Source organism: Chaetodon trifascialis, chromosome 23 (genome assembly GCF_039877785.1).
Source record: "Chaetodon trifascialis isolate fChaTrf1 chromosome 23, fChaTrf1.hap1, whole genome shotgun sequence".
Taxonomy (NCBI): Eukaryota; Metazoa; Chordata; class Actinopteri; order Chaetodontiformes; family Chaetodontidae; genus Chaetodon; species Chaetodon trifascialis.
The window spans coordinates 1,237,387-1,249,025 of record NC_092078.1 but is presented as its reverse complement, the minus strand read 5'-3'; the positions used below and the strand labels follow the sequence as shown (position 1 = coordinate 1,249,025).

At 43.4% G+C, this 11,639-nt stretch overlaps 1 protein-coding gene and 7 non-coding genes across 8 annotated transcripts; all 8 read left to right on the top strand.

Moving 5' to 3' along the window:
- Positions 1 to 1,494: 1,494 nt before the first annotated feature.
- On the top strand, positions 1,495 to 1,587 carry LOC139351857 (small nucleolar RNA SNORD14). Its single transcript, XR_011603598.1, has one exon. It is a non-coding gene; the product is annotated as a small nucleolar RNA SNORD14 (small nucleolar RNA).
- A 498-nt stretch (positions 1,588 to 2,085) lies between these two features.
- On the top strand, positions 2,086 to 2,178 carry LOC139351856 (small nucleolar RNA SNORD14). The gene has a single exon (XR_011603597.1). It is a non-coding gene; the product is annotated as a small nucleolar RNA SNORD14 (small nucleolar RNA).
- A 209-nt stretch (positions 2,179 to 2,387) lies between these two features.
- Positions 2,388 to 2,480, top strand: LOC139351854 (small nucleolar RNA SNORD14). The gene has a single exon (XR_011603595.1). It is a non-coding gene; the product is annotated as a small nucleolar RNA SNORD14 (small nucleolar RNA).
- Positions 2,481 to 3,389: 909 nt separating this feature from the next.
- On the top strand, positions 3,390 to 3,482 carry LOC139351872 (small nucleolar RNA SNORD14). The gene has a single exon (XR_011603612.1). It is a non-coding gene; the product is annotated as a small nucleolar RNA SNORD14 (small nucleolar RNA).
- A 206-nt stretch (positions 3,483 to 3,688) lies between these two features.
- Positions 3,689 to 3,781, top strand: LOC139351853 (small nucleolar RNA SNORD14). The gene has a single exon (XR_011603594.1). It is a non-coding gene; the product is annotated as a small nucleolar RNA SNORD14 (small nucleolar RNA).
- Positions 3,782 to 3,946: 165 nt separating this feature from the next.
- LOC139351852 (small nucleolar RNA SNORD14) lies at positions 3,947 to 4,039 on the top strand. The gene has a single exon (XR_011603593.1). It is a non-coding gene; the product is annotated as a small nucleolar RNA SNORD14 (small nucleolar RNA).
- A 217-nt stretch (positions 4,040 to 4,256) lies between these two features.
- On the top strand, positions 4,257 to 4,349 carry LOC139351855 (small nucleolar RNA SNORD14). The gene has a single exon (XR_011603596.1). It is a non-coding gene; the product is annotated as a small nucleolar RNA SNORD14 (small nucleolar RNA).
- A 782-nt stretch (positions 4,350 to 5,131) lies between these two features.
- Positions 5,132 to 9,807, top strand: rnf175 (ring finger protein 175). The gene is made up of 9 exons (XM_070993027.1): positions 5,132 to 5,241; positions 5,590 to 5,627; positions 5,722 to 5,863; positions 6,323 to 6,477; positions 7,163 to 7,270; positions 7,570 to 7,690; positions 7,944 to 8,077; positions 8,417 to 8,518; positions 8,823 to 9,807. The coding sequence occupies exons 1-9, from the start codon at positions 5,221 to 5,223 to the stop codon at positions 8,941 to 8,943; spliced, it is 942 nt and encodes a 313-aa protein (XP_070849128.1). The 5' UTR covers positions 5,132 to 5,220; the 3' UTR covers positions 8,944 to 9,807.
- The last annotated feature ends 1,832 nt before the right edge of the window (positions 9,808 to 11,639 follow it).

The following is an 11,639-nucleotide window of genomic DNA, read 5'->3' as shown; positions in this document are numbered from 1 at the left end:
TCATCTGTCTGTCAGGTATATGGAGGCGGGGGTGTATGATCCTCTCTCTCTCTCTATTTATCTCAATGTCTCTCTCCCCTCTGATCTCACTTGTATCAACTCTGAATCATTTTCTTTTAATGCATCAACAGAAATATTTTTTAAACAAATCAAAGTGTGAGGTAAAGTCTCAAAACTCATTTTTATGATTGCAATTAATTCTCATCCAATTCTTATTGTTGGTATTTTATTATTATTATTAGTAGTAGTAGTAGTAGTAGTAGTAGTAGTAGTGGTAGTAGTAGTATAATTTCATTTTTTTGTGTTTGTAAGTGTATTGTGCTGTGTTATATGTAGAATTATACATATCATTTCAAAAAAGCATTATTACCAATAATTAGAAAATAAATAAAAAAAAAAACTCAATAGAGAAAGGCAATTGAAACTATTCATGTTAATGATAAAATACTGCTTCTAATGTGTGCATTAGTTACGGTCTTGAAGAGCTGGAGGACGGCTGATCACCTGCCCCCAGTGCTGCTCCCACGTATAATTATAATACATTCATGTGTTATTACTCTGAAATGGGCCATTCTGTATATTTAGGACTTTCTTGCTCTTAAGTATATCAGATGCTCATCCTTCTCTGGGTGGTGGTAGTCAATAGTAGTGAGTCATGAATGATTTGGGTCCGTCGGTTCACCTCCAGTCCAGCAGGGGGCGATGAGGCGCCATGGAGCAGTTTATTAGCCGTCGTGACGGAACAAAACGACCCTGAGACTCGGGCAGAGTCATTTGAACCCGCGGAGGGGAGCGACGTACACGGTGTCCTCCGACTTTAAAGGTAGATATGGGTATTCAGCTCATTTTAGTCCACACATACGAAGATCGTCGTGTTTATTACAGTAAGTAGAAGTACGAGATGGCGGCATTACTGCAGAAGAGGCGTTTATTCAGCGGATGGTCGCAGATTGTCCGAACGTTGAACGTCCTTCCAGGCTGCGTCTCAACGTTTAGCTAGCAGCTGCTGTAGCTCGTGTAGCCTCTAGCTAGCAAGTTACCGCGTGCACCGCGTGTTTGGGACATATCCTTAACTTTTAGATGCAACTAAAAGTCTGTCAAAACTTGCTCGTGTGGGAGAGAAAAAACCCGTCATTGTTCACTTTCTGGAGCGTCCATCAGGGGAACACGTGGAGGTAAAGAGACGTTGCGATCAGATGAAAGTTTAACAGGAATTCAACGCGATATGGAATAGGTGTAGGAATAGATATGGAAGGTTAGATATTCAGCAGCAGAGGACACGTTTCAAGCGCCTACAACTCTAAATATATAGAGATAAATGGCAGTTTTGGGTGAGATATTTGAGAAATGTTGAATAACTGAAGTTGACTAAATTGTTTTTTCTCTTCTCAGGTTTTATATGCTGTTCTGCTGAGGATGCCGGCGTCACCTGAACTGTGACTATGAGGTTCGAGACCATTTAAAAATCATTTGTCTCTGACCTCTGATCCCTCCGCGCTGTGATGACATTATCTCCTGCCATTCGTAGTTTCCACCAGAGGTCTGCGGACCAAAGATGGCCCAAACCTTCCTTGGATGTCTGAGCGTTTTTTAGCTGCTCATGGCTCGCTTCAAACAACAGAAGCTAGCCATGAGCAGCTAACAGTTGGCTGATCTTTTCGGTCACTGCTCCAGAGCTTTCCCTACAAGATTGTACTTCCTGTCAATGAGATAATTTCAGTTTCTAATAGTAGAAGTGTCCTGACAGGGTTGCACCAGAAACCAGGGATAGTGGCCTTCAGGGACACCGTACAGAGGTTGCACAGCAGTGTAAAGACGGATGATGTGACTAATTCGTCATGATGAAGAAATGCATCAGCACCAATGAACCTGGGGACAGGTGAGCAGATCAGTTTATTCACTGACTTCATGTTGATCTGGCTACAAATCAAAATGAATGTACAGCAGAGTAACATTTTTTTGTCCAATTTAAAGCCTGTTGCCTGATTGAAGCACTGTAAGAGTAAATCGAATGTTGCACCTATTTCATTTCGTGTGATTTCCTGAACTGACACGGGCCTAATCTGTAGACTTGCTCACGTGTTTTCGCTGTGATGACATTATTTCCTGCCATTCGTAGTTTCCACCAGAGGTCTGCAGACCAGAGACGGTCCAAACCTTCCTTGGATGTCTGAGCGGATTTAAAACAACTGAATACAATCTGTTAGTCTTGAGCATGACCGCTAACTTGTTGCTGTATGTCACTTTCAGGGTGGAAGGGTCCCCAGTCAGAGGAGGCGTCGCCGCTGATGGCGGTTGTTGTCTGGTATGTTATTCTCTTTCTGAAACAATAAATATGAGTATGTAAGTTTAGTCCAGCTGTAATGAACAGACTGACGACCTACAGTTCGCAGTGATGATGCTTTTTCCTGCCATTCGTAGTTTCCACCAGAGGTCTACGGACCAAAGATGGTCCAAACCTTCCTTGGATGTCTGAGCGACTGATGGAACAGTGCTATTTTTTGTCTTTTAGTATCATCATGACTAAATGAATTTAAAATCCTTTTTTCAGACCGGATGTGGGAGAAATCTCTGGATCTCAGTCGAGGAGTTTTCAGTCTTGTGAAGGCTGTTACCTGTGTAGTCCAGTAGGTGTGTATTTCTAATCCTCTGAGGTCTAAAGGTCCTGAAGTAGCCTTTCTTTTCCTCTAAACAGATATGAGATTAAAATCTCTGAACATGTTGAATGGGAATGTGAAACATTTTGGGCCCTACAAACATCTTGGCGCTCATGTCAGACTAGAAAAAGCTGGGGGGTGTGGTTTATCCCAGATCAGTGTGCAAAATACATGAGACCAGAACGCCTGATCTCAAAACAGACGTTTGACATTTTTATCTGATAATTGGCTAAAATAATTAATCTAGAGCTGAAATGATGACTTGATCAGCAAATATCCTGATAATTGATAATCATATATAAGTCACTTTTTGGAGTGAACAAAAGGTCAAACTCGCTTGGTTACAGCTTTAGTCTGTATTTTCATGAGCCATGGGAGACTGTTACCAATATTTGTCACCGTTTTCTGATATTTTATGGAAAAAACTAATGAAACAGTGATGAAAATGATTGTTACAGTTCAAGTGGACAATTTGTTTTTGACCATTTTATACATCAAGATGTTTCAGCACAGCAGCAGTATAGGCAGCTTTACTTTTTTAAACTGGTATTCAGTCCAGTTAAGGTAACATTAAATAATTAGGAAAAGGTCTTAAAAGAATTCAGAATTGGACTTTTTGAAACCAGCAAATACTCTTGACTGGACTACGGTTTTGACTGTAAGTTCAGTATGTGCTTTGTCTGAATCCAGGAATTCAACTCCACCTTTATCTATTTGCCTGCTTGCCATAAATCGCTGTGATGACATTATTTCCTGCCATTCGTAGTTTCCACCAGAGGTCTGCAGACCAAAGACGGTCCATACCTTCCTTGGATGTCTGAGCGATTGTCAAGAACTGAATATAATCTGTTTGTCTTTAGCTTCACAGCTAACTTGTTGCTACGTGTCACTTTCAGGGTGGAAGTGTCACCAGTCAAAGGAAGCTTCACTGCTGATGGCAGTCGTTGTCTGGTATGTTGTTCTCTCTGAAACAATATGTTTGAGTTTGTAAGTTTAGTCCTGCTGTAATTAGAAGACGGACAACCTACAGTTCGCAGTGATGATGCTTTTTCCTGCCATTCGTAGTTTCCACCAGAGGTCTACAGACCAAAGATGGCCCAAACCTTCCTTGGATGTCTGAGCGAACATTAAACATCCCGAACTTGTCTTGTCACATCTCGACTTGTGAGACTAACATTATCTCCATCTTACTTTCAGGGTGAACGTCTCTGTCATCGTCAGCGGTGGTGACCATCAAATCCTGTGAATCTGGTGTGTATGTTTTAGGATCACAGTGTTTGTTAAAGTTGTCGCTGTGATGACATTATTTCCTGCCATTCGTAGTTTCCACCAGAGGTCTGCGGACCAAAGACGGCCCAAACCTTCCTTGGATGTCTGAGCGAATTTAAAACAATTGAGTGTAATCTGTTAATCTTTAGCTTCACAGCTAACTTGTTACGACATGTCACTTTCAGGGTTGAAGCCTCCACCGGCAGTGCTTTCAGTCAGGAGGCGTCAGTGCTGATGGCAGTCGTCTGGTATGTTATTCTCTCTCTGAAACAGTATGTTTGAGTTTGAAAGTTCTGTCCAGCCGTAATGAACAGACTGATGACCTACAGTTCGCAGTGATGATGCTTTTTCCTGCCATTCGTAGTTTCCACCAGAGGTCTACGGACCAAAGATGGCCCAAACCTTCCTTGGATGTCTGAGCGAATTCAGTTCTAGTTGTGACCATCAGCTCACAACATTTTCTCTGTTGACTGATGTTTTTCTTCCCACAGGTCGACCACGAACGATGAACTGCATCAGTTTCTCTTCACTGATTCAAAAGGATTTTTCCAAAGTTTTTGTCTGCAGAGATTTTTGTTCAAGGCATAAAGACTTAACTGTTGCTATTTTGAATCGAGCCCTTTTTGTCTACAGTAGATGTGTCACATCAGATGTTTTATTGTTCAACATTGAAAACAAATAGAAGCAACTTTTTTTCACAATGTAATAAAAGCATCCATGTGAATTTCCTTTTGTCTGATTTGTAAGTAAGTGACTGCATCGTCTGCATAATGTAAACGGCTGTAAAGAAGTTAAATTGATCTGCACTTTGTGTGTGATCGTAAATCATTTAATGTGAGTGAAGCATCCACCAGCCCCCACCTTTTGAAGACCTTTAATAATATGAAGAAATATCCAGCTATGTTTTGCTTTTGTGCACGAATAGTAGTGTGTATGTGTGTTTAAACAATTCACAATGAAATTGAGACAGCTACGTTTGAAATTAGTCAAATTTACTTTGTTGACATTACTTATGAAACCACCACGTGAGCCCAACTGCTACAAGCGTATAAACTGAAATGGCCCGACAAACCCTCTAAAGACTTAAAATTTTGGACAGAACGTTAAAAAACTGTTTGTCGCAAGTCGTTAACCGTTTGTAGGCATCAGTGTTCTATTCCGTGACATCCAGTGAGAATTGTGACCCTGCTGGCTTTCCATACGGCGCCGCCTCCGAGCAGCTGCTGTCAAAACGGAGCTAAGCTAGCTGCCGTCTGCCGGCTAGCTCGCCCCGGGAGAGCCGGAAAAGCAAACAATGGCGGGTGTGCACGCCCAGGTGAGTAAACTGCAGTTAATAACGCAGCTGTTCACACACCGTAAACACTAAGAAACGATATTTTTTAACGTCTGAATGAGGGAAAAATGGTGGTTAACGTGAGCTAACGTCAGCCCTGCTAGCTGCTAGTTCAGGTGTGTTGTGAAGGAGCTGTCGGTTGTCAGGCTGCTGCTGTCGGGACGTGGCAATAGGCAAGAAAAGCCTGTAGTCGGTCTATATTATGTCGTATTTTATTTGCTTTAACTTGTCGGAGCGTTAGTTGCCTGTAAGCTGTATTAACCTACATAAACGTGTCCGGTGAGACCCACAAAGCTCCGGCTGCTATTTCTGTCGCCGCCTCTGTTACAGGACGACCTGCTGAAAATGACACACAGAGAAAACTGGAAGTAAGTATGTCCACTGTTCCTCCTCTTTCCTGCTGATTTCCATCCTAAATCCTGCACTTTGAATCCGCCTTTCGCGTTCTCCTTCCTCTCGCAGGGTGCAGCATGAGCGTCTGCATGTGAAGCACCGGGGCCATGAAGCCATGCATGCGGAGATGGTGCTGATCCTCATCGCCACGCTGGTGGTGGCCCAGATCGTCCTGGTGCAGTGGAAGCAGAGACACCACCGGTCCTACAATGTGAGTGGAGACAGCGTAAGACAGGGAGGACACTGTAGAGCCCGCAGAGAGACATTTGGAGACTCACATTTCATATTCCTGAGGCTCCGTTTTGGCCATTTAAGCAACACAAAACCTCTGACAGACAAACAAGTGTCAGTTACCTTAGGATGTTTGAACAAAGTGTGGAGGTGTTTTATTCCACGATGACAACAAATAATCTTGATCTCCAGATGGTAAATCAACTGACAACCAATCAAAGCGCTTATGCAACACAAATAAAATGAAAACAAGCAGAAAGCAGGTTGCTCTGAACGTCCACATTGGAAGGTGGGATGTTTCGATATGAACACAACGCCACACATTTTCAGACAGTGTCTCCTGGAGACGGCTGCAGCTATGGTCCTGGTTTCATTCAAAGACACTGACGTTAATAATCTGTAAATATTGAGTGTGTTAAACTGTGCGTCTCCTCCTCAGCTGGTGACTCTCGTCCAGATGTGGGTGGTGCCTCTTTACTTCACCATCAAACTCTACTGGTGGAGGTTTCTGTCCATGTGGGGCATGTTCTCCGTCGTCACCAGCTACGTCATCTTCAGGGCAACCCGCAAGCCGCTGTCCTGCAGGACGCCAAGGTGAGAGGGGACGGATGGTGTATAAAAGTACTGAAATCCATCAGGAAAAATGAAAATAGGTCAAGATGGTTCAGTGATGGCGAAGCAACGTCTGATTGTCACAGGTTTCATGGTATCTGTTAGCTCCAAAGACAGCTGTCCATCTAAAGGAGGAACATCAGGATGTTGACCATCGGCTAAAGAATGTGTTTTAATTTAATTGTGACCCACTGTAACCAAGCAGTCCCTCGTGGGTCATAGTTGACCTTTTCCCAGCTCATGTAATGGACCTGGTTTTAACTTGAGTTGGATGTCCTGTAACAGCCGAGTCAGGGACATTTAACTGTGGACGTGCAGAAAGTCTCTTTATATTCTATCTGCCATTCTGTAAACCAGCGGCAGCTTGATTTACATTAAATCTTGCACATGATGTTTCGCACACATACTGCAGTTGACAGTTTTAATCCTAATAAATGTGACTTCCTGCCATCAAATGCTGCCCCCATGTGGAGAGACATGGTTGGACAGAGCTGAAATGAGATCAATACCGGCATCTTTTGTCTTTTCTGTTAATGATATGAAAGTCTTTTGGGTTTCGGCCTGTTGGTTTGAAACAGGCTCTGATATTTGGCATCAATCACTGGTTTAGAAACTATTAGTCAATTCATCACCCGGTCAGTCAACAGTGTCTTTCCGTGCCTCTCAGGATGGTCTACAAGTGGTTCCTGCTGATCTACAAGCTGAGCTACGCAGTGGGCGTCCTGGGCTACCTGGCCATCATGTTCACCATGTTCGGCTTCAACGTCTTCTTCAGGTGAGTCACCGCTGAGTCCAGACTGAGCCGAGTCCAATGTGTGATTTGTCATTGTGTCGCAGTCCAGAGCGTCTGTGAGTCACTTAAAGTCCTTTTCAAGGCATTTTTAAAGCGTCCACTGGAGTACACTTGCCTTAGCGATCACTGCCTGGTGCTCATTGTCTTATTCAGCTCGTTTACATTTTAAACTAGCGTACAGAATAAGAAATAAAAGTCAACCGAGGAACACCGCTGTATGTCCTGGAGGCGGGAAATTATGTCCACTTTCTAAGAAGCAGCTGATCTTTCTTTCTCTGCAGGATCAAGGCAGAAGACTCGATGGACATTGGTGTAATCATGCTGTTTTATGGGCTTTACTACGGCGTCATGGGCAGAGACTTTGCTGAAATCTGCTCTGACTACATGGCTTCAACTATTGGGGTAAAAGACCTTTTAAAAAAAAAAGGTTCATGGTGAAAAACGACAGAAAAAAGACGCCCCTGCCGAACTTGCCTGAGAATCATCATGTTTTTAAGTTTTGTTCAGTGCCAGAGTGATCCAGTGATAGCTGTCCATGCATCCATGGTTACGTGAGAAACAGGAAGTCTTAATAGCTGATTCGGCATATTTTTAATGCTGCCTGTGTACATGAGTATCACCAGTATACACTGACCTCGCATGTGTGTGATTGCAGTACTACAACCAGGGAGGCATGCCCAGCAGGAGCCTGACCAATGACATCTGTGCGGTGTGCGGACAGAGGATCCTGGTGGACGTGGAGGAGGAAGGATTTATAGAGGACACCTACCAGCTCTCCTGTGGACACATGTATCCTAACGCTTAGTCGATCCCTGAGCCTGAGTGTACTCTACTTAATGTAATGACATTAATAATGACCCAACTTTGAGTCGTTCATCAACCTTCTTGAAAAGGTCATAGTTGCGATATTTGGCAAGAGGCCGTGTGTCGCAAACTGGTTAAAAACCTCAAATGAGGCTCACATCCTAAATGTGCTGTGTACGTGTCCAAAGGAGGCTCCTAAAACTGGAATAATATCGGCATATCCCACAAGTCTTAATTTGCAATAAGGCCTGATTCTGAAAGTCCAACTGGAGGAGCCGAATCCAGGTCTCAGTGTTTCTGCCTTAACTTGCCCCAATCCTTCAGATTTCATGAGTTCTGCATCCGCGGCTGGTGCATCGTGGGTAAGAAGCAGACGTGTCCGTACTGCAACGAGAAGGTGGACTTGAAGAGGATGATGAACAACCCGTATCCTTTTGTTGTCCCTGTGTGGACAACTGGGTGATGAGGAAGTTCTCAGGATGTTTTTCGAACAGGTGAGGTCTTAGGATTTCCTGGTTTGACCTGCTGGCCCGAGCTAAAGTGTGATGGGATATATCAATCAATTGATAATGCATTTATGATAGTAGTACTGAGGGTCAGGGTTCAGTAATGAGTGAATCCACCTTAACTATGAGCTGCAGCTGAGACCATAGTTCAGTACAAAGCAGCATCATGTGTAGTCCTGCAGGACTTTACCCTGAAAGCTCTCCTTAATTCCTTCGTCTCTCAGCTGGGAGAAGACACATGTCCTGTACGGGCAGCTGCTTGATTGGCTCAGGTACCTGGTTGCCTGGCAGCCCATCATCATCGGTATCGTCCACGGTATCAACTTCTCCCTGGGCCTCGAATAGAGCCCTGGGGAACACCGCTGTCAGTATGTCCTGGAGGCGGGAAACGTGCGGAAACGTTCAGGCTGCTTCTCAAGTCTTTTGTTTCCTCGGTACATGTTTGACTGAACGCTTGCAGTGTGGTCCCAGGTGGCCTGGGTCTGCGTGAGCAGAGGACACTGCGATGTTAGAACTGCTGCCAACTTGAACAAAAAAATGAAAGCACACATCCAGTGTTATCATTTCGAAGCAGAAAGATCCATCTAGTTTGGAAGTTATGGAAATGTCGCCCTCTTGCATGTTGTTTTCATGGCGAGAAATCATTACTTTGTAATGTAGCACAGAAATGCCTTTTGAACAGGTTTTATAGTTTAAACAGTCCTCACTGCTGATCCTGCTCAAAGTGTTCTTTTTAAAGACTTGACCCGCTGCAGATCAAACAGGACGATTCTGTCCGAACTGTCGTGTTGCGTAACCAGTTTACATTTCACCTGACTTTGTTTATTGCAGAAGTTTTATTTGGGACGTCTGTTCTGTTTTAGTTTGTATGAAGCTAAAGCTGATGGCGAACGCTCAGCTTATCGTAGCAGTTGGAGTCAATATGACACCATTAGATATCTGAAGAAGACTCGGCATCACAGCTGCTGATCCATCATGTCGATTCTTTCAGGAATTGATTCAAGTGTCAGATTATAACACAGGTGATAACGAGTGGAGGGAGGGTTCTTCCAACATGGCAGCAAACACGACTGACAGGTCTGTTCAAATCCTTTGCTGTCGTGCTCCAACAGGAAGGAACCTTTCTTTTGCCAAATCAAACCGACATTGCTTTGTTACCCAAACTGCTGCTAATATTAACTTTGTATTTATTAAATATTTATAAGACCTCATCAGTGTGTCAGAAAACTTATGTTTATACACATTCTGTTTGGTTGCTGTTCTGTCGACAGAATGAGTGTTTTAAATCGATCATCCATTTATTTGGATTTATTTACATCCAATCTCATCCACACAAAAAATCTCCAAATGAAAACACAAACACCAAGCCATGTTAGCCAATCAGAAGCCTGAATAAAAACTACCATTGGTCGGTTGCCTGCAGCCAATCCTGCTGTGGTGAAGGTCCATGCCATCGTCATAGTAGGATTTTGGAAAGTTTCAGAGTAATGTTACGTTACTGAGAGCAATATGAAATCTTCAGATTACTGCAGAGAAGTTGCTGTTTCACGACAACTGAGAGGAAAGGTTGCAGGTTTGAGTCAAAGCTATTGTGAGATTTGTGCTTTATTACTTAGTCCAGTGTTGAGAAAGCTGAGATGTTCAGATTTGTATTGTTTGCAGTAAATGGCACACTGTAAGCTTAGCGCACTGTAGTTAGAACCATGTGATTGTAATATTAGAGTCAGTGCTTGCTTTGATGTTATGCTCCAGTATGATGACGTACGCCGACAGATAAAACACATGAAGACAGAACAGGAAGCTGTGAGCTAGTTTGTGAATGCAGGTGAGGTCTTTTATTTGAGTGAGAACCTTTGAGGAGATCCATCAGAGAAGATCCAGCGATCCTGTGCCAGGAACCTCCTCGTTTGATCCCCTGGAGCCCAGAATCCGTTCGACCACTAATGGACCGTCTGCTTTGTGGTAAGATCCTCATCTGACTGGTACCAGCTTGAACACGAACACTCATCAGACCCTCGTCTGAACTGAATTCAAACCAAGTCCACCTTAAACAGTGTTAGGTCAGACACTGACTTAAAAACAGGACAAATCCACACACGTTGGTGATCACCAAACCAAGTCTGAGCTTTAGAGAACCAATGATTTCTTTTGCTTTAACAGGCCCAGTTTTTAATTTTCATTCTGTAAATTTAATGGCAGTTGCATTGTTTCACCTTACATAAGCAAAGTTTACAGATAACTGACTTGACTTGAGCTGCTTGTGTTCTGTTCATGGTCGCTTCCCTTAGTATCTGTCTTTTGCTGAACTTTGTGTGAGGTATGGAAGAGAAGTTGCTGAGGGGAGGGAGAGGAAATTGCCTCAGCTGTTCAGAGGAAGTGTGCTCATTATAAAGGTTAACATGTGGAGCCCCCTGCTGGTATGTTACAGAAAGTACATTCTGCTCTGGTGAAGATTTTTCAGGATAATTCAGAGGAACAGAGTTCAGGTTAAGTCAGGGCAAGGCTGCAGCAGCAAAATCTTCCTCTTTCCAGAGCTTTCCACAGAGGCATGGTACCAGTAGGGTGCCATGATAACAATGCAGGTTGCCTGTTAGCGTGATTAAAGTCAAAAGCAATGAAAAAAGTTTCCTGTTTGACTTGTCTGTGTGGACCACTTACATCTACAAACATGTATTTTGCTCTTATTATGAAAAGGTCAGAGGGAAATGCTTTTGTACGTCTTATTAAAACTGTCCATCTGACACTTCAGTAAAGGTATCGAGTACACACTCAAACTAATTAACATGGCAGTAAATCGTGGAATCTGATGAGGTCAGGCAGCATCTCATGGATTAGGCCTGGATGTGATCGTGAGTCTGAAGGGTTAACGTCACAGAGAGGAACAATGAAGGCCCGCCCAGCAGCTCTCTTCCTGTTTGAACTCAAACGCAACGCACCATTTTCCAGAGCCAGTGGACGAAAGTCGAGGTAAGACGCAATCTTCACACAGTGTGGTCTAATTCATATGGTCTGAGTTTTATGAATACATTTAGAGCGAATAT